The sequence below is a fragment of the Pseudopipra pipra genome, chromosome 11 (assembly GCF_036250125.1).
Source record: "Pseudopipra pipra isolate bDixPip1 chromosome 11, bDixPip1.hap1, whole genome shotgun sequence".
Classification (NCBI taxonomy): domain Eukaryota; kingdom Metazoa; phylum Chordata; class Aves; order Passeriformes; family Pipridae; genus Pseudopipra; species Pseudopipra pipra.
This window is the reverse complement of record NC_087559.1, coordinates 9205216-9229958: the sequence shown is the minus strand read 5'-3', so window position 1 is coordinate 9229958 and position 24743 is coordinate 9205216. Positions and strand designations below refer to the sequence as shown.

At 48.0% G+C, this 24743-nt stretch overlaps 1 protein-coding gene across 2 annotated transcripts in view; it reads right to left on the bottom strand.

The window, feature by feature from the left end:
* Window positions 1-1488: 1488 nt before the first annotated feature.
* The window catches only part of FAM107A (family with sequence similarity 107 member A), a 28488-nt gene continuing 5233 nt past the window's right edge, over window positions 1489-24743 (bottom strand). The window contains exons 2-5 of one of the 2 annotated variants that reach the window (XM_064667345.1): window positions 18740-18803; window positions 8954-9128; window positions 5652-5808; window positions 1489-4526 (exon numbers count right to left, since the gene is read on the bottom strand). In XM_064667345.1, the coding sequence (XP_064523415.1) occupies window positions 4419-4526; window positions 5652-5808; window positions 8954-9128; window positions 18740-18803 (504 nt within the window). In that variant the 3' untranslated portion in view covers window positions 1489-4418. Of the gene's footprint in view, window positions 4527-5651; window positions 5809-8953; window positions 9129-17317; window positions 17862-18739; window positions 18804-24743 lie in introns of those variants that run through there. The other variant, XM_064667346.1, reaches the window with a different exon arrangement.

The window sequence follows — 24743 nt, the reverse complement described above, 5'->3', positions numbered from 1 at the left end:
ACCCTGATTATTATGTTGCTGATAATTTTGTCTTTTTCCCCTTTCCATAAGGCTGGATCTCATCAGTATCATGGCTAATTCATATGGTCTCACATGATGCTTTCATCAACACAAACCCATTTGGTCTCTGGCAGATTTAGATAATCTTTGGAAATGATCTAAATATAGAGAAATACCTAGGATAGGCAAAGGCGAGTTCCTGAGCAGGGATATTCAGCCAGAGGGTACCACTAGCTTGAGGAAGAAAACCAGAATTTGCCATTTTTGAGGCAGTAATGAGGAATATATCAGGCAGCAAAATATAAGTGTTCCTTGGCAGGAAATTCCACTGCAGCAGACTATCTAGGAGCACTTCAGGAGTGAGTGCATGGGAAAAGAGATCTCAGCATGACCTGGATAAAGAGCAAAGCTGGTATTAAAAGCTCTGGCAGTAAGAGAAAACCAGGGGATGGAGCATAGCTAAAAGGCAGGTATCTTTTAAGAGCAGAAATGATTGTTTCTTACTCCATTCCGTAGAAGAGGAACTGTCACGATATGAACAACTGCTTTTGGCATCCATGTGTGGAAGGAGGTGTGTGATCAGTGTAAGTTTTGGGGCATAGCCCGTGGAAACCTCACTGCTTGGGGCTGGAAAAGGTTGATAAAGCATTTAATGAAGTGCTGCCCAAGTCCTCTGGTCTCATGTCACACCAAAGGCCTTAGTGGGTGATTTATGCCAGTACACAACCTACCACAGTAGGATAGCAAGGAAACTGTTGTTATAAGCAGCAAAAAGGTGGGAAGATGTTTTGGAAATCTGACCTGAAGAACAAGTTTAGTGAATGAGCCCTCACCCCCAGTGATGAGCTGACTGGCCACACCAGTGCCACAGGGTGTGGAGGGTTGGAACAAAATGTACCTCTCAGTGTGGAAACTCCAGTAAATACCTGGTGTCAGAGAAATGCATCCAAGCACCATCTCTGCCATGTTCTGATTGGGATGTTGGCATCTGTGCCAATATCAGTAATGAGACAGAAAAGTCCTTTTCATTTGCTTTCCTGCATTCAGTTTTAGTCCTGGGTCTCAGGGACTATGGTGTGTGTGACCTGCACTTGTGAAGCATTCTCTCTTTTTTTTATCTGTTTAATCTATGGTCTTTGGTTGCTGCTAAAGCACATAAAAAATGTTTAAAAATAATGAAAAAAGCTCACTAGTGTGAGGATTACCTGTAAATTCAACGCTGAGTTTTTAAATTAAATCCAAGGACGTGTTTCCTTGGCTTTGTGGGTGTTAACCTGCCAGGCGAGTGGGTATCCATGGCCAGTTCCATACATCAAACAGTATGGAAAGTTTCAGTGCACAAGGCCTGATTTCACAATTTTTTTGCCTTTAAACTTTCATCAAACTGAGATGAAGTCTGGGGATAAGCACTGGGTGCAGATGCTGAAAAGGGCTCATTGATGAGCAAGTTAACACAACACTAACAAAGGAATTGATGTCAGGCTTCACTGGTTTGTATGTTCATTAAGTTTATTTGGCTGTTGTCTGCTTGAATCCTTGGAGCTTCTTCAGTTCCTTGTGGAAAAGAGCAAAATATACAATCATTGTTTAGTTTATTTTTTCAGACTTGTCCACATTAAATAGCAAGTTAATTCAGTAGAGATGCAAGACATATAAATGTATAGTTTCATATAAATGTATAAACATCAACACAGAATATAGACTATATACCACATAAGCAACATACACAGTGCAAAAAATTGTCTTCCATCAATACTCTGATTATATGATCTTCTGAATACACCATGTTTATTCAGGAATGTGTTTTAGGGACATAGGGAGGAATTAATGTAAAAGCAATAGAGACTTGAAGATACCCCACAATATGGGGTCCTGGTGGGCAGCTGGGTCAGGGCTTCCTGCTGTCTCTCCACTACTGGAAGGTTTTCTTGTGGTTCTGCTTGCTCAGCCTGAGTTAGGACAGTCTGACCTGGCCTTCCCTTTCCCTTCTGGACACCTGCTGGAAATGACCCAGACACCCCTTAGCCACCATGCTGGGTGCAGCCCCACTCTGTGCTTGGTGGACACCACATCAAAGGGAGACACCTTGATTTATTTTTTCCCCCAGGTAATATTTGCTTGCTTAAGAAGAGCAGTTGAAAAATACTTTCATCCTTTTCATTGCTGACCTTACTGGATGGCTCCCACCCAAGGACTTGCATAAATGCCCCCGTCCCAGTCCGGGTGAGCTGATAACACTGATTTCACTGGTGCATATGGAGTGACAGATTGCCTCTCCTGGAGTGCATTTCCATCTGTGGCAAAATTACAAATTAATTTGCTGAGTTTTTTTGAGTTCTTTGATCAAGGTTACTTAATCTGTGCCATAACTCCTCACAAAACTCCAGCACAGTAATTCTGACTTGCTACTTACACTGATGTTCTCTGTGGAGTATCATGCAGCATTCTTTGCAGCTATGTACAGGCATCCTTAGCAACACCTTTTTATCCTTGGAGAAATTTGACTTTCTTTTTTTCCCCCTGAAAAAATGGTTGATGCTGCTTCTTCCTTATGGTTTTAATCATCACCTATATGAAAAGCTTCACAGTTGGAAAGGACGTAATAAAGCCTTTCAGGTCTTGTGTGAGCCATAGTGACAATATGCACTGGATTTCTGAAACAAAATCATGTTTACAACAAGCATATGAGCAAGGGGCTTAAAAAATACAGCAGAGACAGTGCCTTGACATGGGGTGTTCAAGGACTGAAGCTGAGTTAAAGGCTTTTATAGTCCAGTCTGTCACAGAAACTCCATACCTGTGTCACTGCTCTTGACATGTGATGTGGCTCAGATGTTTTACCCAAGCTGTCAGGTCGAGCAACAGCTCTCTGAAATGAAATACCCCACTGGACCAGGGAGACTAGGGAATGGATTAGCAACTTTTTGATAAATATGTGATAAATACCCATTTTCCCTTAATTTATGTATGGATCCACTGAAGACATGGATAGTAGATGTTGTTTAACCAGGTATTACCTTCCCAGCTGATGAGATCCACTGAGGCCATTCAAGGGCCAGTGTCCAAAGGCAGTCAGTGAGTTATGGTGTTCAGGCTTTGTATCAGGGCTGATGTGAGAAGCAGGAAGATGAGATATTCCCGAAAGCACAATTTTAGCTCTGGATGTGGATACCCCAGGGCATGAGGGGAACCCACCATAAGTGTGGCAGGCTCTGTCCATACATGGTGCAAATGCACCATCCACCTCAGCTTGGCTATACCAGGAACAAGAAAAGTTTCAGCTTTGCAAGGTGGCAACTGCAATGAGGCAGCTCTGACCCCTGGAAAAGGGGATCAGAAGCAATGACAAATAGTTTTGCGTCAGGACCTATGTTCCCCTGTATCCCATGTTGTCTACAGATACCAGCTGCAAGCAGAGTGGTTAATGGGACAGCCTGACACCAGTGTGACATCACCACATCACCCCCTCTCCATCACAGGACTCTTTCTATAGGTCCCTATGATAGCACATATTTGGCTGCTGGGTGAGGGGCTGAAGCTCAGTAGTCCAGGGGCAAGAAGCAGTTTGTCTGTCTGCTACATCCTCAGGGATCTTCTGCCTGGTCACTGCATGCTTCCATGGACAACCATGCTGGAAACACCCAGCCTTTGCTTTCAGCACAGAGCATTTGCCTCCCACTTGGGGTGTTGATGGAACAGTCCAATGTATTTTCTGCCTGAGCGTGGAACTGCCTAAATAGCCACTTTCAAACAGGGTTGAAATGCAGTTTAAAGGTGCTTGTGAAGAATAGTTGCACCTGCCTGTGCTGCACTGGTATGAGCACACAGGTGTTGGTTTTTCTAATAGCACAGGTGTGCTGCTGGGACACAGCCTCAGCCAGGCTTGACTCACACACTGGTGCAATACCAGTGACCCTTGGGAAAGCCATTATGGTTATCTGGGTTGTATTCAGTAATACACAAGTTGTCCCTTTTAGTTAGCATGCCAGGTTTCCAGGAGGTTCTCCGCAGCTGCAGCTGCCCTCTTGTCACCCTGTGCATGGCAAGCCTGCCTCCAGGAAGAAGCAGGGGTCCCCCAAGCCTCCACAGACTTCCCTGGCTTAAATATTCGCTGTGTCCCTAGAGTTAACCAAGAGTTAGCCGGTGGTTAGAGTGCACCCATGGTCTGGGGGGGGAGAAAGAACATCATTATCTCTGCATCCACTTGTGTGAGTACTTCTTCAGTGAATACTGCACTTTTTCCACAGTGATTCCCTCCTGGGCTGGGAAAACCTTTTCTGTGCCTTCTACTGGAGCAAGTGTTAATAACCATAAGTAGCCCCGACGATGTGGCTGTGAACGTGCACCATGTACAGAGATGTCAGCGGGTGTGTGTTAGCACTGGCCTTGGTAGGATCCCTGTTGAGTTTTGGCAGAAGCTACGCTGCTTTCTCATCCCCTGTCACTGTTGATGTTCTTCTCAGGTTTTCCTTGACTTTAATGAATTCTGGTGCATGGTCTTCCTGCTTCTCCTGCTCTTTCTCCAGCTGCAAGAAAGAAGAGTCGCTGTGCATATGAAAGGACAAAAGAGCATCAGATGCATTAAAACAGAGGGCTTCATTATTGATAGGTTCAGTTATTATTGCCCAAAGTTGAATGAGTGTGTAGTGCACATGTTGGGGCTCTCTTTTTCCAAATCATCACAGCAGACCTATATTCACCCTTAGTCTCTTTTTGTGTCCTGCTGAAACATTAATTTATTTTCTTTTTCCTCTAGGGAGGAACATCTCCATCACAAAAGCAGGGGAGGGGTTCACTTCAGACCTGGCATGGGGGAGGGAGGAGGAGGTTTTAATCCTTCCCAGCAAAGGAGGCCTGTGAGCCTGGGAAAAGCTCTCAGCAGTTGTTACTATCTAAGGCAGGGTAAATCATTGTACTGCCTCACTTTTATGTGCAAAGTCTTTATGGATCTGCCCCTAAACCACCTTGTTTCATATTCCTGGTTCTTCTCTGAGAGTGCCAGACTTTGGTTTTCAAGTGATCACGGCTTGACTGACAATATTATTGTGTTGTTAATTAAATAAACTGGTTTCATCCATTTGCAATGCAAATACCGGCAAGCAGGACAGAGTGACTTTACTTTCAGTGGTGATGAGTCTGCTCCCTGATTGCACTGGTTTGGGTGAGAGGGCAGGCATGGAGCACCTGGGGCCTGGCTGTGCTGCTGAAAGTGCACAGTGAATATTGCCTTCCCCAGGCATACTTTTGGCCAGGGTACATGTCAGGAACTGCACCCAAAAGCAGCCTCTCACACTACACCTCAGGGTTCTGAGCACCCCTTTAGTGGATGTTGCAATGGCCTTCCATGCTATTTAGGCTGCTTCAAACTAGAAAACACACCCCAGGGACACTGTGTGGGACCCAGAGGAGATCCAGGGCTAGTGGTGTGTGACGGGGGTTCTGGGTGGGGTGGTACAAATGTAGTGGATCCCACTGTGAGGATGAGGGTGCTGCAGCTGCTTGGGGCAGCAGTGAAGGATGTACTGTGGCTCCTGGTTTTATGGAGGGGTAGCAGCACTGTACCTTGGGTCGAGCCTCAGCCAACCCATCTCCCCAGTGCCTTGTGTTGGGTGGTTAGGATAACCCAGGGATGGCTGAAAGCTCAGTTCTACCTGATCCAGCCTCTGGTGCCTCTTTAATAGCTCTTTTTCAAAAGGAGACTGCAATTTCTTTGCCTCTTCCTCTTCCTTCTTCTGTTTGATGAGCAGATCTCGCCGTCGGTGTTCAAGCACCCGCTGCAGCTCTGGCTTGCTGTCCACGCCCAAACCTCTGTGGATAAAACGCAGATAAATCAGGGTCAGAGTGCCTACACTGGGGAGTGACCAAATTGCCAGCCTGGCAACTCCAAAACTGTTCTCTTTCCTAAATGGAAACATGGGAGACCTGGTCCACGAACCAGCCCTGGTCCACAGATCCATCCACAGGGTTTGGGGGTGTTACAACACTGCAGGGATGGTGCCTTGGGCTGCCTGTCTGGGGTGGGCGCAGTTTGCTGTCCCTGTATGGCGTGTGCGGTGCTGGAAGTTCTGTGGATCCCATTGCACGGGGGCACTGCAGCTTTCTGTGTCAGGTGTGGAAATGGGACCTTCCATTGGCTCCCGCTGTTGCTGGTTTTAGTGGTGTCAGGTACGGATTCAGCTGCGTTGAAGACGTTTGAAATAATGACGATTTTTTTCCCACCAGCAGGGGTAGTCATTGGTCTGCAGTAATTGTCCTGGCAGCTACTTTCCTCCCCTCGCATCCTGTCTGAAGCTTTGCTTCATCTGAAGCCTTGCTTCGGAACTGAGGGCTGGCAATGCCCCCGTTGACATGGGTAGTTTGGGTCAAGAGGCCAAAATTAAACGTCCTTTTCTCCTGGAACCTGGAGGGTTTGGTGATTGCGCAGGTGCCTGGCTCCCCTTTGTTGCCTGAAGCATCTCAGGTGAATCCCTGTCCTGTGAGGGGTGGAATCATGGAAAAGGAGACATAGCAAGGCCATGCAGGCAGGGCATAAATACATGGTAAAGAGATGGTAGAAATTCTCTGAACAAGTTTCAGAAACCTCACACTTTGGATATTGCCGTGGCTGAATTTAGACACTCAGATTTACCTCCTGCAGCTGACCCTGGCCACCTTCCCACTGGCTTCTTCCCCACTGGAAGCATGTGAGTAATCGTGGATGGTATTTGGTATTTGGTATTCCTGTGGGTGAAGGTCTATTTTGAGCCGAGGAGGGACCTCCCCATGCCTGTGCTAAGGGCTTGCCCAGGGCATGGCAGGTTGGGAAGTGCTATTAATGCAAAACTCCTTCTCAGCACTGGGGGGGTCTCCATTCACCAAAGGCTGGTTGGTTTTGGCTAAGGTCATTTGAAAGCAGAGACATCAAACCTTGTGGGCTGTGGATTTCTGGGCAGGGTGGCAGGTACTGAGGTGGTACCTCACAGCACAAGAAACTGAACTGGCAGGCAGGAGAGAAAAACACTCTCCAGATGCAGCAAACCAAACCTCTGTTCTATCATAATGTGGCTGGGGACCAGTGCCAGGTTTAATAATACTTCTGACTGTAATTTCTTTTGCTTTATGACAGGACAAACTTCACAGCAACATCAGTGAAGGCAGTCCTAACCTTGGCCCCAGAGCTTTCGTGATGGTTTTTCAAGGCAGGAACAACTTGGATGCTGCAAAATTGCTTTTCCCAAGGCTTGAGAGAAGGCAAACCTGCCTTGGCTTGCTGGAGACATACCATGCAATGTTGCTTGTGGATTTGTTACTATTCTTTGAATTAATCAGCCGGTGTTGTTAGTGCCCAGAGGTGTTGACTAAGATAAGGATTTTGTTGCACAAGCTGCTGATTTGAGTTGCTTCTCCCCGCTGCTTGAGGGGAAAAAACAACCAAAGCAGAAACAGGAGCAAGTCACAGACCCTTTTCTCTCTCCTTCTTCCCTCTCTCCCTCTTCAGTAACATGTAGCAGGAAGCAAAACTGGTGGATTTGAAAGTGACAGGAAACCAGCAACGATGGGTTATTGTTTCCAGTAGAGTTTGTTTCACATACTTGCTGAAAAATAGCTGGGAGGTCAAAGCCAAACCAGTTTTAAACTGAGGCATGAGGGGGGTCAGGGTGTGCAGGATGGCTGCAGTGGAGCTGCCTCCTGCCAGTACCTGATGGCACATGTGGATGTAACAGTGGCAGGCACAGAACTGGAATAATAAAGAGAGATGATGTACTTTGTGTTTGCCAGTGTGAAGTCCAGCTCAGTCTGATGCCATGGGATCTGCACCCCATCTGCTGCCATTCACCTCTGTGGCTTCTGTTGCAGGGATTTCCTGTTTCTTTGTTCCATCATGGGTAGACTGGATCAATGTTCTTTGAGATCAAAGCCAATGCTGGTGGGTGACCCTTTAAACTGAGCAGTATCACTAGGGAGGAGATGGTCACTCTCAAGCCAGAGAGTTTTAAAAATATCTGGCTGGTATAGTTACCTCTGCCTTGATGCCAGAGAATGGTCCCTGTAATTCTTCTGATTCTGGGAAAATCAAATCAAACCCAAGCCCAGCCAGTGCCAGTATTGATTAATGCACCCCACTGGCAGGCTTGATTGTTCCCTGAATTAATATACGTGCCTGTCTCTCGAGATGACTGCAGTCCTTCAGAACAGAGGCTGTGCTCCTTTTAATTAGGCGGCCAAAGAGCTCTCGAGTCAGGGTATTTCAGGGCATTCGAAAAATGTCAATATAAAGCCAGCAGATTTCTTGCTGTGCTTAAAAGCCTCTGAGCTGAATATGATTTTATTGCACTGATGTTCAGACAGTTGCTGTAAAGGAATAATATGCTCGTAGGTTCTCAGTCCTTGGTGTGATTTTCCCGATGTTGTATCTGCACCCCCAAAAAGTTAAGTTGCAGTGGTGGGGTAGGAAGTCAGGAATATGAATTCTAGCCTGTTTTTACCCACTTGTTATTTAGGGAATCAGTGATTAGCCTTTTCCTTATACAGATGATCTCACCCCAGTGCTCCCCCAGCTTTCAATGGCTTGTTCCAGCCTGCACTTCTTTCTGCCTCTGGGTTGACCTTCAAGCACACAGGAGTGATGTACGTGGCTGGGGACTTTGCAAGTCAGTGGTGGAGACAGACTAACCAGAAAACCTTCATGTAACACCAAGAGTGGGGCTCTCTAGGGATGCCTTGCATCTTCCAGTGCCTGTGGCTCTGAAAAGTGCCAGCTGATACTTCAGCATGGCAGAGCAGGGGCTTTCTGTTCTGCTTTTGTTTTAAAAGAAACTGTCACCTCCGAGAAAAGAGGAAAGGTCTACGGCAAGTTTTATGTTTACAAGTGAAGGGGTTTATCGTGCCCTGTGCACCTGTGCCTCAGCTCCTGAGCTCCGATGGCTCAGCACCTCTTGGACTGTTCCAGTGGCAGGCTGTTACCTCGTCTTACCTTTTGTGGTTCATCAGCAGCTCTCTGTGCAGCTCTTGATGGCTCTTCGAGGCTTTTACAGGATTTAGGAGCTTTTTAGGTTTGATGAGGTCTGGGTTTCCATCTATGTAATCTGGGTGAGTCAGGATATTCCCACCATCTGGTCGCTCCCGTTGTATTTCAGTGTACATCGATGCTGGAAGAAAAGAGAGGTGTTTGCGTGAGAAGTCTCACCCTGCTTGGTGTGGGAACCCACTGGAGCTCTCCTCCCCTGGGCAAGACAGAGGAGAAGAAATGGTGCCTGTCCCAGCTGCTTGACACTGTCAGTGTCTGAGTGCACGTGCCTTCGTGTGCTGGTGCGGGTTTTTTAGAGGTTTTAAAAAATGTTCCCTTTGTGTTGTTGATAAGACACATATTAATTAGATCACTAAAATTACTTGCCAGCCACTCGCTTCAGTGGCTGCAGCATTTAGTGCCAAGGATTAATTAATGCAAGATAGGTCTGACTAAAACTGGAAGCAGCCACGGATGTGGACTGTGCTGAGCTGCTGCTTTGGGTGTCCTGGCTGCCGCTGTCAGTCCCTTGACACAAGGGGATGCTGTGGGATTTGAAGGGTTTCTGAAACACTGGCTTGAGGAAGTGCTGCTGCATCTGAAACCTCTTGACAAGGAAAGATTTTGCTGATATCCTGCTGACCAGGATCGAGCCCCGTGCCAAGAAAAGCACCATTCGCCCAGGCAGTCTGGGATCATGCTGTAATAATTTATATGTTGGATGTAAGAACAAGAGCCTCCTGTTTTGGAAGGGATGGCAGCTTGGATTTCAGGCAAACCACAGGACATGCTCACTGTTGGTGTTTTCCAAGTGCTTTACATTTTCTCTTTACAAAAAACCCTATACAAAGTGAGTGCAAAGCACAAGTTATAAGACAAACTACATGTGGTGGGCTGTGTCTTTAAATGCAGAGCACAGTAGATCTGCCTCCAATTATTCAGTGTACGGTCTAATCAGGGGCTCAGAAAGAGCAATTTATTCCTGACTATTCACTTGAACAATTTGGAATTTTACCAGTAAGAACAAAAAGTCCCAGGAAAAGGGTGTAGGCAGCTTTAGGTCTTTAAATGTCTCATTATTAAAGTATTTTTTGGGGCCTAGGATGAAGTTATATGGGTTGATGGAGCTGCAAGGAAAACAGTTGTTCAGTAATGCTGCCTCTTTCTCTTATTTCAATCTCATATATAAAAGGAATAAAACCTTTTTAAAAGAGAAATCAATAAAAAAAGGCAAGAGAAAGCAGACTAGGTCATTCTTTCATAGTCAGTTAAGTACTTATTAAATGTGAAGTGGATTGCAATCAAATGGGATTGTGTAAGGAATAATACTGCTGAAGAAATGATTCAATATCAAACAACTTCTCATTGTGGCCAGTGCCCTACTGCTTTGGGAACAAAAGAAAACAAATCAGAGCTCATTACAGGAGTGTAATTGGGGTGAATAGTTCGGTACATATTTAAAGTGCCCCTGGAAGCTGGAATCAGTGATTTTTTTGTATCAAATTATTTTCCTCTAGGGTCACACATCACTGCTGGCAGAAGGGAAGGTGGCATGATTTGATGTTTGGTGGCAAGTGCCAGGCTGACTGAAACCCCTGCAGGGCCGGACTCCTCAGGCTGAAATTGGGGGCTCAGCGTTGCCTTCCAGAGAGATGCACAGACTGAAGAACAGCCAAGGGTTAAGGCAGCACAATTTCATGGCTAATTCTTGTTAGATGAAAACCAGCTTTTGAACAATGAGAAAAACATATCAGATTTTCACTGGGATAAAATTGCCTTTTTTTTTTTTTCTTGTACTTCTCCCCTTTTTTTTCTTTCTTTTTTCACAGAAGAAGAGGCAGTCAAAAGACAAGGAAGGAAGGTACAAAAGCACAGGTTTGTTTTGGCATGAATGAGACGGTTGAGCTCCTATTTCAAATGGCAGAGCTATGTCTTCATTCTTCAAACAAAAAGTCTCTCCATGGAGTAACTTAAATAAAATGCCAGGTGTTTTTAATGGAAACACTGTTTTTGGACAGCTATACTAATGGACTAACCTCAATGCCACTGTGTCATCCCACTGCCCTTTCTGGCTGTTCCTGTGCCGTCGTTTAGTCCAGAGCTGCCTCCAGTGACACAGATGCCCACACTGGCTTGTGTGCTGAGTACCAAATCCTGACACATGTCAGGAGAAGGGCTGGGGCATATCCATCTTGGATTTGTCCATCTTAAATCCGCCTGTTGTGCTTTGCTAGGGGATAATGCAGCAAGCAGCAAGCGTGGAAGGATTACACAACCAACCAAGCCTGAAGGACCAGCCTGGTTGCTGTAAATGGCTGAAACTCAAGTGACTTTGGTATTGTTTTCTGGACTGAGTAGCTCTCAGGTCCTATGCCAGCTCTTGGGGCACTGGGGCAGCACTTTTACTTATAAACTACTGTTGTCCCCCTGCCTCCATGAATGGAGTTTGGGTTTCCTTTTGCAACTCAGGAGTGGGAGTCCCTTCTCCCCCTCCCCAAGATCCAGATCCCGAGTGATTCACTTGGGGTAGGCTGTCCCCATATCCACATAGGTCTAACACTCAGCAGTGTACAACCCCATGGCACAGTGTCATCCAGCCCTTCAGTCTGATCTTGTGATGTTTTTCCCAGACACCCAGGATGATCAGAGAAGGGCCCCCCTTCCGTCTTGAGGGGCACTCTGCTTATGCAGCATTTTGGGGGAGCACTCTGGAGGTTTTGAAGGGGCTAATGGGGTTATTTTCAGGCTGCAGCAGTCTAATGTTGCGTGGCTGAGGCTTGCAAAGAAGCAGCAATTTATCAGTCTATTTATTGAAGGCAGATGGGGAACTTTTCACTGAAACTAGTACAAATTAAGAAAAAAAACTAGGAAGGGAGGAGTGGGAGGAACTGAAATGGACTGGAAGCACTTCTGTTAAACCAGCATGCAAAAGTCCTCACCAGGAGTGCAATTTGCCTGAACAATACTGCAGGGGCCAGGACACAGCAGGTAGCTCTGTGCTTGGTTTTCATTTTGCTAGATGTGTCTAGGGGTGTGCAGACACCCACCCTGAGGTTTGGCTTCCAGTGGGTGTCTGTACTGCTGCCCTGGGGACAAAGTCAAAGTCCTGACTGGGACTGTAAGGAGCCTCGAACCTCGCTACAAGAATAGCACTTTAAACCTTCAGAAGCCCTCAATCTGGAACAATTTAAGGAAAGTCTTTCTTTGCGTTGAGCAGAAAAAGAAAAATGAGAATATAAAGATATTGGTGTACCTGAAACACAGCTTGGGGTTGTGCTGGGAGTAAGGACAGGGCATCCTTTTTCCTGCAGGTTGGCAAATAGGGACCCAGTGCAAAACGTTTCTCGGGGAGCAGATCTATCATCTTCAAGACCTGATGTAATTCTTGTCCACGTAAGGGGAGACAGACTGCTATCATGCTGCTTTTTGTCATTATTTATGGTGCTGGAGGTGTAAATCAAGCCAGGTCTCTGCAGTGGATTTACAGCAGGGTGTCTCTTTTTGCATGATTCAGATGTAGATCAATGAACAAGGCTCTGCTCTGGCACCTCCCTGGCCACCATCATAAATCAGCAAAAGATGTTGGACATTTTTATATTGTTCTTGGCAAGATATAACCAAAAAAATACATGTGAATGTTAATATCTTCTGCTGTACTCAGAAAGACAGTGTGACCTTTGAAATAGGTCTGCTTTGGAGTGTTGCTTATAAAAAGTAGCTCTGTTTTCTTCGACACATTCAGTCTTTTGCTTACTTTTAGATATTTTCCCTCCCCTCATTTCTAGAAGCCTGAGGCTTTCTAAGAAGGTGTGTTTCCAGTTTCTTTTCTGTTAGTAAAAAGCAAGACTGGTGGGATGAGGATGCCAGGGACCCTGGCAGAAACTTAGGCTTCACATGTGGAGTCATCTCTTCTCTCAACTGTATCTGTGAAATGAGCTCCCAGCCTTGATTAGTTTTCTAGGAGACCCCATAGGGAATTTTCAGCATCTTTGACATGGCCCAGAGACCAGCCACCTTCCTGCCCCAGGGTGTGGGACTGGCTGGAGGACAAAACCAACATTTTAATATCTTGGTCTGTTCTGACCTAAAGCAAAGCCCAAATTCCTGCTCAGACTGCCTGGAAATGCTTATAAATCCCCCAATTCCTGGGAGAGTTGCACTAAAATCATCAGTCTGAAATCCTGGGGCAAATTGTTTTCACTTGTGATTATGCTCAGCCCTAATCTTTTTGAGGAACCGGATACCAGGCAGCTTTGGTGCAACATTAAATGCCTTTGAATTTTGCAAATATATATTAAATATACTCTACTAGGGGCATAACACGAGATGTGTTGCTCAGGGTGCTGAGTGACTTTTGTGCGGCCCAGGGCAAGGAGAAAGGTTTTAGCCTGCTCCTGGAAAGGAGGAGGAAGAGGAGGAGGAGGAGGAGAAGTGGACGGCTGGCTCATGCCCAGGGTTTGGCCTGGCCAGAGCTGAGCTACACTTCCCTTTGCAGCTTCTGCTTTTTGGTTTTCCGTCACTTGGAGGAGATGCCCTTCACAGAGCATTTATTTAGGATTAAGCAACTTGTCTCTCAGTGGTGGGTTGCCGTCTGCATCAGGACTGTGTGCTGCTCCTTGCGCTGCCTCTGGCAGCCTGCTCTACTGTCCAGTTGGAATGGAAATAATCCCCAGGAATGTTAAGAGGATTAACAGTCCTGGAAAGGGCAGGTAACCTGAGGGGTGCAGCTCTGCTTACGGCTGTCTACATGGCTACAGCTGTTCTTTACAAGGGGAAAACCTTCGGAGGCTGGAAACAAAATTAATCCATAGATGTTGGGTTTAGGAAGCTGTAGGGTGCAGGTCTGGGCTCCTGCCCAGCACCTCTTTGCTTGCACCTGTGTAGAAGAATGGATGGTACAGCAGGACACCAGCTGTTTTTGCAGGTTTTCATGTGAAATGCCTTCTCTCCCTGACTTTTGTTTTGCCAAGCTCTCCTTGACATCCTGCCTCCTGTGACATGGTCTGCACATCCCTCCACACTTGTCCATGCCACCTGCGTCCTTAACCTGCAAAGCTCTCAATGCTGCCTTTTGCAGCGTAGGTCGGTGTTCAGCTTTGGCTGAAATCTAGAAAGCAAACATAGCTCACAGTGGTTTATTTCTGCTGTCTGTGTCATTTGAGAACTGATTTTCCAATTAGAGCATCTTAGGAGAGGTTTGCCAGTAGGGCCAGATGATGACCAAACTGCTCTTGTCAAAAATATTGTATGGGCATCCCTTTCTGGGCAGAGAATGGGCTTCTGTGAAATGCCACCCCCATAAAAACAGTCAGAAGGCATTATTTTGGGAATGGGATCCATACTCAGAGGACATTGCCATCTGTGATTCTGGGAGACCCTGTTACTTGGTAGAAGGAATCAGACTGGGCAGAAACCTCAGGGACATCCAGGGTCAGAGCCCTGGGTCTGGGTTTGTAAAACCAGTGACCCAAGAGACTGCTTCATGGGCAGAAATGATCACTTAAAACTGTGGTTACAGGGAAGAACTTCTGGTTTTCTGGATTCCTGGGATTTATTAATGAATGTGTCTTTTTTAAAGGACCAAGAGATTAATGAAGTGTTGCTGAAAGCAGCTGGTCATACACGTCCTGCAAGTCAGGTGGCTGCAAAACCAACACATCAGGACGGGTCAGCAGAGCGAGTTTAAAGCTATTTACACAAGTAGCCCGAGCCTGGGAAATAATGCGAGTTTCTGACACATTTAAAAGTTAACAAACTCGTAACTGCAGTTCATGGGGAGGAAACCTTCCCTTTTCTGGGCTACAGACCCTGAAAGCATCGGCTCCCTGAGGAGCCTTCCTTTCCCCGCAGTGAGGGTGCCATCCCTCACAGCCCTCTTGGGAAGGTTGAGAGGAATGGGACCTGTCCTCACTCCTTGCAATGGTTTGCATGTGCAGGTGGAGGTGTGGGGGGTCTTTAAACTGGCCTCTATTACTTTTAAGCACTGGCACAGTTCTACCTGTTAACGAGATGTTCACTTTTTTTTCACTTTAGGGTATGTCAATGCGTTTGTCAATGCATTTCAAATGCCTGAAGTGGAGCCAGACTTTGGCTCTACGCCTTCTCCTGTGAGAGTGTAATGTCAGACAAGGTCATCCTGTATGTTAAGTCCTACAAAGAATGAAGCTGAAAGTTTGTCTTTTGTTTTGGATTCTTCAATTGATGACATTTCCTAATTTGCATGACTTTTCTAGTGTTAGTTAATTGTATTTGAGAAACACAGAATAGCTGGGTTGGCAACGTGGGGCAGGGAAAGAATTGCATGTTGGTTTCTGAAAGCCCCAAAGCTTTGTGTGTTGGAAGCATCTTTCAGGTGTTTATCTGCGTGGTCGGTGGGTTCAGGGCATAGTGAGGCACCCAGGTGCCAGCTTGGGTGAGTCAGATGTGAGTGCTGCACAATGGGGAGGCTCACAATGCCTGGACACCCTTTGGTGGGTGAGTCACTGCAGCTGAGCCCACAAAATATGCCCTATCACCCCAGCTAATCCATGTGCTGCTGTTACACAGCCGATCCCAGAACAAAATACCTGTAATTCACATTAGCTTAATGACTGCTGTGGCTTACTGCCCTGGTGATGGATGATGGTGATGAGGTTAACAGTGGTTATGATGATGATAATAATAACAATAATAATAATGATAATAATAATAATAATGTGAGCCTAAAGATTGACAGATGCTAACCACTACCCTCCCTGGGTGAGATGGCACCAGCTCCCATCCTCACCGTGATTTTCCTCTGCTCCTGCTGTGTCGGCAGCTCAGGAGCACCTCATACCGATGGACCTGGCACACTCCCCCCTGCTTGTCACCAGGCGACCGTATCACCGATAAATGATACGCGTGCTCTGGGAAGGAGGCAAAAAGCCTTTGTCTGCTTTTAATCTATAGTTTTAAATAATTAAGCAAGGCTAATTCTGGTATTTATAATGCAACAGGGTGAGTGTAACTCGATGTGGCCGCCGTGGGAAGCAGTTCCCAGCTATCGGGTGGCTGCCTCGGGGCAGCAGGCGCGCACAGCCCGGGTCCCCTCGCCTTCACTCAGCCCTGACGGTCAGGAATAAACCCCACGAGGTCACGGGGTCAGAAAGGGAGAGAAAACCCTAATGGAAATGTAAAACAGGGCTGGGGGAACACATCCCTGCAGCTCCCAGCACCGCTGCCACATGTCAACACTGTTCCTACCTCTGCCTCTCTTCTGAGTGCATGCTGGGGATGAGGCCCCTCACCAGTACAGCCCATGTTGCTCACCAGTACAGTCTGAGCTTCCCACCAGTACAGCCAGTGTTCTCCCACTATTTTAGCCACTCTCCCCAGTTCAACCCCAGAGCCCCGAGTGCTGCTTACCCTTGCAGAGTCTCGTGCCAGCACCGCAGACCCCAGGGCTGAGGTCCCCCAGTTACACCAGCACCAGAGGGCACAGAGTGGGCACTGGGCTCAGCCCGGGCTGCCCATGTGTCACCACCTGCAGTCACTCCAAAGGTAAAGAACTCTGGATGTCATGGTCACTGAGCTTTGCACTCATGCACGTGTATTTGGAAGAGAGAAATCTCATAAGGTTTGAGGCTTGCTGGGCTCTTTGGGGTGTAGAAGTTACTGGCTGGAAATGCTTGTGCTGTCAGGCAGCAGCAAGTGCCCCTTTGCTGTCAGGTTGGTTAATCATTTCATTTAATTACCTTGGACTGTGATAAGCAAAGATAGAAAGGCTCAGATCTCACTCTGTTAGCAATCACCAAGACATCCCATGCCTTTTACAAGCGGCACGTGAAGCACTTGTTCAGTTTTGTTGGGCAGTGGCAGATGCTCAGCAGTCCTTCTTGACAATCATAAACTTACTTTTAATCTCTCATCAACTATTTGCTCTTTGCATTTGCCTGCCTATGACAGATATGCACACCAATCAGTAATGAATACTTCAAGGTAGTTCAAAGGTATTTCGTTAAATACAGAGAAAATCCTCCCACGATGATTTGCAGGCATTGTAGTAGCCCCCTGTCCAGCCCAATGCCTCTCTAAGAAGAAGGTTTGAATTGCAACATGGGTTTACAAAGGGAATTTCTTGCAGGATATGTTTGGAAAGGCAGAAGCAAAAGGTGCAGCTTCTCAAACAGCTACTAAAGTATTAAAGTAACATGATATCTCAAATAAAATTAAAACAGAGTCCCAAGTCACCTGTGCATAAACATGTATGCAGTGCAGAGCAATCCCATAGGGCTCAGCAGCCCATCCCACAGGAGGGAGCAGCAGAGAAGTGGGGATCCCCCGGGGCAGTTCGAGGGGCCCTGAGCTTACCTGATTTCCGCAGCGTGGCCCTGGGAAGCCCAGGGGGCAGGTGCTGCCCCGCGCCCCACGACATGGGGCTGTCGGGGCTGAGGCTGCCGCTGCCGCCTGGCTGCACTTGTGCCTACGTGACTTTTGGCTGGGTCCGACGAAGCTGCCTGGCTACTGCCAGGTGTCTGCAGTGGGAGCCTGGACGGGAGGTCACGTGGAGGTGGCTGCTGCACCGGCGCTCCCTCCTCGCTGCTCTTGCCACCTCACAAGGACCCCACTGAGGGCTGGAGCTCAGCTGGCAGCAGCCGGTGGCCTTGCTCACTCCTCAGTGCTGGTCCCAGAGGTCCCTCTGCAAACTTGTTCCCTTTGCTCTTTGTTGCCAGATGATGTTTTCCCAGGACGGATGAGCAAGCGAATCACTCTTTCTCCCCAAAGCAAACAGCTCTGTGTGTGCCCAGGCACCCAAGCCGCCCGCTCGGCACAGCCGCTGCTGCTGGTGGAGAGGTCGTGTCCCTGCTCCACGGAGGATGATTTCTCCTCAACGTGCCTTAACCACTCTCCTGGAGAAATCAGATCGCCCCAGAGGAAGCCGCACGCCCACTCTCTTTAGCAACCACTGCAACAGCCAAGCCGGCACCAGGGCAACCACTCGAGTTATCGTGATTATTCCCTGGCATGTTGCAACACCCTGTCATCAACCAACTGCTGCACGGCCCAGGGGAGCAGCTGCTGCACCCCAGGGGTAGGGGCTGCAAGAGGGAGAAGCAGCCCCTACACAGGGTCATGGGTATCCTGGTGGCATCAGAGCTGTGTGATGCCACATCATTGCTGCCCCAGGTCTCTTCCAGCTGAGATGCAGCCCTTGCTTGAATTGGGCTTCTTGTTCCCATCCTTGCTGTGGCTGGAGGTACCATGTTGGCTGTGAATTGCCACAGCCTGGAAAACCAGAGGATGCAAAGCTGGAGGAGGAGAAGCAACCACCTCAGCAACTCCTTTTGGCTCTTAGGTGGATGCTGTGGTCCAGTTCTGCCCAGGTTGCCCAGTGCCAGCCTGCAGATGCCCAATGTCCCAGTCCCAGGAGGGTCAGGGATGGAGCACAGCCAGAGGAAGGCATAAGGATAGCTGGGGGGCACTGCTGAGGTGCCCAGGCATCTTCACACGCCATGGCACCCATGGTCTATCTCAGCCATGTCCTGGCCTGACACTCCTGGCCCCATGAAAGACTGGAGAAAGAGGCCAGGCTGCCAATGGACCACAGGGGTGCTCTTTTACTTATTTTCACATCTCCACAATTTGCTCCTCTCCATGTCCCAGCATTTTCCCCCATTCCAGCCATGTTTCTCAGTAAGGGTCTCAGCAGCGCCAGGTGTGAGCAGAAGCCCCAGTCCCTCCCAGTTCACCTCCAAAGCTCTTTGTGGGGCAGCACAGGCTGCCGGCACTCACCTGAACCATCACTCCCTGGCTTCTTGCTCCCACTTGGACTCTTGGACTGAAGGGAATACTCTTTCTGGAAGAAAAGACAAGAGAGGAGTGGGAAAAGACTGTACAGATATTGCTGTATTACAGGAGATGAAACATAGGAGGTGTTGCTGGTCCTTTGCTACTAGAGACTAAAAAAATTATTATTCTTTTTAACCTCCTGACCAGGAGCTGTTAAATTTAATTGACGTGGGGCATCAGATGCAGGAGACAAGAGGCAAGCTGGTCCACATTCTGCTGTGTGTGGTGTGTGTCCCTGTGCTTGTGTGAGCACAATCATCCAGACCCGTCCAGCCATGGGTTAAACAAGGGCAGGGTCTGGCAGACCCCATGCAGCTTTTGCCTCTAAACCAAACCTGCGGTGAAGGAGAGGCTTTTAAGTGGGAAGGTTGTGCAGTTTTTCTGCTCAAACTGCAGCCTGCCTCACAGCCCATGTGTGCCTCAAAAGCTTTTTGTGGCCAAGCAGACTCCCCTCATGTCACCTATTGCCCCATGGCCTGGCTGCTCATTGCACACTCCAAAAATACAATTTGGTACTTTGAATGGAAAAAGAAATCTATGCACATCTGTACTACTCCCCTTGGATCATCTTTGAACAGGCTTTGGTTCTGTGAATTCGCTGGAGATGTGTCAAAGGGGGAAAAGAGCATCAATTTAAACCCGCTTTGAGCTCCGAGGTAAGGGTGGTTATTGCTGGTGGATGTGGGGATGGAAACCATCAACACCTGCTTTTGACTGAGTAAACCAAATCAGAAAAAGCCAGCTAAATTTTCTAGATATACTTCTGTCTGATCTGCCCTGGTGCCTGATGAGTTGCACATCTGGGCTCCTCTCTGCAGGAAAGTGAGTTTGTGAGGTGTTTAGGACCTTCTATCCTAAACCAAAGGACTTTCCATGGCAAAGCTCTTTTTCTGATTGCTCCTTGCTGAACAATTATCTTTACTATCTGAATTAGTTAGTAATCTCACCCTGTGCTCCTGTGTCTTCGGGATTAACAAAAAGCCTTTGTATTGCCCCTGTAGCTCCCTGAAGGTTACTGTGTGAGGGCGGTTGATTGCTGGGTGATATTTATTTGGAGTGGCTCCTGCAGACAAGGAGTTGCGTCAGTCACCAACTACCCCCATGTTTCTAATGAGTGCTGGGAAGAGGAAAGACCACAGCAGGGCCTTTGTTACTGGGGCTGTACATTAGATTGACTTTTAGCTGCTGAGTTACTGTGCTAGTGATTTTGGCTGCTGGCTGTCGTCTCTTTAGCCAGTTGCTGTGGCATCAGGAGCTTTATGGTGGGGACACGTCCCCTCTGTATTAAAACAGCCCAGACATGCCAAGTGAGTGCCCAACACCAATCTTCCAGGGATGTGTAATGCTGATGCAAATACAATGACAGTGAGATAACGCTGCCGCCGGGATGGGCTCGCTGTCTGCCTGACTGAGGGGCCTCCGTGCAACTGTGAGTGACAGAGCAGACAGCTCTGCCTGGTCCTTCCTGCCTGGATCTTTATTAAATCTCTGTGCTCAGCATAGGTTTGGGAGTGCAGCACTGCTGCCAGTCAGGCTTCTGGTCTGCAGGCAAAATTTTGGCTCTGAAGTCCCCTAAAGTAACCCAGGGCTGGACTTGAGGCAGACATTGTTTTACCTCCTGCTGCAGGGAGGTTCTAGAGGCTGGTTAAACATTTCCTCTGCTGGGTTAATTCTAGATGTTGGCTGAAGTGCTGCTTGTGGTGGTGGGGACTGGCTGGGCAGCCCAGCCTTACCTCCCACCCTGTGTGCCCTGGCCCCCAGCACAAACTCTGTGCAATCCCATTACAACCTAAGAAGTCGTGCTGGTTGCACTGTGGTGGTGACCTTGGTGGTGGCCACGCCAAGGCAGGGGTTATGTAGGCTGGTCAGAGCTATGCTGGGTCTCTGATACTGTGTCACCTCTGTGGTGCAGTGTGTCTGGTGAGAACTCCTGCTAATCTCCACTTGAGCCATTAGTGTGTTTGCAGAGCAGGACAGCTCCTTGCACCTCCCAGGCTCACAGGGGCAGTTAATGATTGCCCAGATGATGGAGACTTTTGCCTGCTCCCCATGGGACAAAGCGGGGTGTGGAACTCTGTCCCCAGAGAGCTGGGCAGGGGAACAGGTACCACAGGAGTCAGAGGGCTAAATTTGTCACAGCACAGAGGGCTCAGATGGGGAGGGTGTTGCAGTAGATGGGCAGAAAATGCCTGCTATTTCCCCAAACCTCCTGTTTCCATGTGAAAATCACTTCTGTGTGCAGTGCAACTGCATCTTGCGAGGAGTAAGAAGTAATAATAATATCTAGCATCAGATGGTAACACTGTGCCCCTCTGCAGGCGAGCAGGACAGTTCTGGAGTCATTGCTGATGGGAGCAGGTACCACTTCCAATCTGCAGCCCAGATCCTCCTGTGTGGGATCCCCATCCTGCTTTGACCCTGTCAGTGAGGACACCCACCACTTGAGCTGGAATTAGCCTGGTGATTAAATGGGTTAAATGCCACAAAGCAACACAAAGTATAAATAGTAAGTAGTCCCATGTTTTGCTTCTAAAGTAACACAGTAACACTGTTCTGTGTTACTCCCAAACATCCTGGACACCGCTATATCCCAGCAGGACTCTTCCTGGCCCTGACTCTGATACACAGCAAAGAGCTTCTGCAGCAAATATCTGAAGGCAGTTTTACAGGTGTAGGCTGCTTTGAACTACCAGTTCTAACCACCATCTTCATCCCTGGCTCCCTGCTCAGGGGGTGCAACTTAAAGCCAACCGCCTTGTGTAAACCATTAATCAGTGTTTGTTACTTGTCCCACGTGTGGGTGCCCTAATATTTACTTGCAGCACAATTGATAGTAATTTTGAACTATGTTTGTGTTCTGATGAAAGCAGGGAAATGAGCCATCAGTGTGGTCAGAGCATGAGCCATGGAAAGGGTGATGAAGACGGCTTCTGGCAGGTTCAGATCAATACAGGTGTCATTAAGGTGCAGTATCAGAGCATCTATATTGTATCTGTAGCCAAAGTCTGAAGAAATGAATTAGGCAAGAAATTTCGGCAATCAGATCATGGTGATAAAGAGGTTTTGAAGTGGGCAAAATGCCACCCAGGCTGAGAACTGATGTGACTCTCCCACAGATCTGGTTTTGGGAAGGAGATGCCGTTAGCAGGGGTGGAAGTTGCTCTACCTATTTAGGAGTAGGTGGGCTCAAAGAGCTGCTTTGTCCTTAAGGTGCTGTAGCAGCTGCTGACATCAGTGAACATCAATGAACACATCCATTGATTAAAATAGTGTTATTGCTTAACCCAGAGGCTTTGAAAGGAGTTGTCATGACCTGGAACAAGGCATTGATGGTTGGCAGATCGAAGTCAGCATTTCTGTGTGTGATGAAGCCACAAAACATGCGATTTAGAGGTTATCCCAATTGTACTCTACCTCTGTTTTCTATTAGCCCCAAATACCCTGGTGCTCTGTATAAAAACATCTCTTATATGCTCCTGGATTCTGAGATACCATCTAAGCTGTTGCTCAAATTTCCTGTGTTATTGCTGAATTCTGGTCTATCTGTGCTCATTTGCAGCAGCTGGGACTGATCCAGAGACTTCAATGAAATCATCCACTGGAAGGAACTTTGGAGGATTAGTAAGACTTTTTCCCATCTGTGATGTCAGAGCACAAAAATCTGTCAGCTTGATTGTTTTGCTTCAAAGTCCTGCCATGTGAGGTGTTGAGGTTTATTTGATTCGGCAAGCTGGTGCACGTGTTTGCCGGGATGACACCGTCTTTTTGTCAAGGAGAAACAGAGAAAATCACCAGCATGCCCCAACGCCTCATACTGCTGCTGATTCCCTGATGGCCTTGGCCAATGAAGTGCTGCAGTTTGGATGAATTTCTGGAATTTCTCGAGGGCTAGGAGAGGCAGTATAACACCCTGCTCCCTCCAGAGCTGGCAGACTAGACCTTGTCTTCCTTGTGGAGGTCACGGCATAGCTTCTGTCAGGGCTGTTGTGAGAAACTGCCTGCTCCTCTCTCTTGCAGAGGCAGAGCAATGCTGTTTGGGAGGGTTACTCCCTGATGGGGAGCTTGACTATGGACATTCCTCTCTCCCAGTTCATTATGGGACACTGTTATTTTGGCAGGTTTCACAATCAGGACTGGCAGGCACCCAGGAGTCAGTGTCCAGGCACATCTCAGCATTCCTGAGCCAGCAGCTATGAAATCTGCTCCCACAGTGCTGCCCTTGTCATGGGAAGGGTCTTGGCAGAGTTCTGAACCACCACAGCACCCAGTACTTGCCTCAGCCCAGCCCCACTGCTCCCTGTCCTGGGTTGCTGGATGCTCAGCCACCCGTGCCCAGCCCTCTGTGCACATCTGCCCTGGGGAGAGCTGGTTTTTCAAGAGAAGCTGTGAGCTTGTATTACTCCTGTTTCCTGGCCACAACCATAGCTGATTTCACTATTGTATTGCAAAGGACTCTAAGAAATATCAAGTTATTGGTGTAACATTTCATTACTGGTCTTTTGACCTCTACAAGTCTGCAGCCTGTCTCAGACTGAAGTGAAGCTGAGGGCAGATGCTTGTGGCCACTCTCACGAGAGCAATCAGCAGCTTCAAGGATTTTTTGGACTACATCAGTTTGTAAATTTAGGCTTACAGAAGGAGAGGGGCTCTCAGTCTGGCTATGGGGCCAGGCTGACATTCCTGCAGCTCCCACATTGCTCTCGGGGAGCACCAGCCAGGTGGCCACTTTGCTGCTTGGTCGAGTAGAAAATTGCAAATGCTTCAAATAGTGCTTAGTGTTATTTTATTCGTAAAGAAAACACAATTTGACGCAGATGAGCGCCGTGCTGACCTCTGCCTGTCTTTGTCACCAATGCCACTCCCCTCCCAAATCCCTGTGGCCCCAGAAGGCAAGCACAGCCCTCCTGTGGCCATGAAAGCTGGCAAATCGAGTCCCATTTCACTGACTGTCCAGAAAAAAGGACAAAATAAACTAGAGCAGGGAGGCAGCAGCATGGGAATGGGGGCTTGCTGGAGCTGCCAGCCCCAGGGCAGGGAGCCCCACTGAACTCCCTGCTGCAGCTGAGCAAATGCTGCTCCCCTGCTGCTCCCCAGTGCACGCCCGGGGAGGTGCAATACGACACAGCAAAAAATTTCCTGCAGATTAATGAAAGCAATCAGTGACAGGGCTCAGCCCCATGGCAGCCGTTGCACAAGGTTCATTTGTCAGCATTCAAGCTGACGGCAAAGCCAAACATCCCCCTGCGAAGGGCACGGGGAGGCTCCCGGCACAAACCGGAGCAGCACATCCGTCCATCAGTGTGGTGCTGATGGACCTGCTGTTCTCCTGTGGTGCGAAGGAAGTCCTAACCTGCAGTCCAGTGCATTTTAACCTGGTCCCCTCCACAAAGTATGGAGCACACAACACCTCTGCATGCCAGGGCAAAGCCAAATTGCTGCCCTGCTCTCTACTGGCAATACCTATATCTCCCACCTCAGTGTTGTCAGCAGCAGGTAAGCTGTTGCTATGGATAAACCATTTTTACCTGTCTCAGGAGCTTATTCTTACCCTGTGCTGGAGGTGTGGTACCACTGATGAAAGTGAAAGACTGCTCCACTGTTTCTGGGGATGCAGCTGACTGCAGGGGAAGAGCATCAGTCACTGGCACAAAAGGGCTCCAGCAGCTTTGAAGTGAATTGTTGTCATGTTGCAGAGAGACCATTAAGACACCCTAAAGTGCCCTGAAGAATGTTGTTTTGCAAAAAGTGAGGCTTTTGCCACATGATTAATAGGGACAATATTTATTTCTGGTACAGTGCCATGCTGTCCTAGAGCTGCCATGCTGCAGTGGCATCATCACTCCATTTCACAACTGGGGACCATATGTAAGTGGCCAAGGATAGAGCTGCCATCAGCAATCTGCTCTTCTGACAGCACCTTGCTGAGCTTTTTACCTGCCCAGGGTTA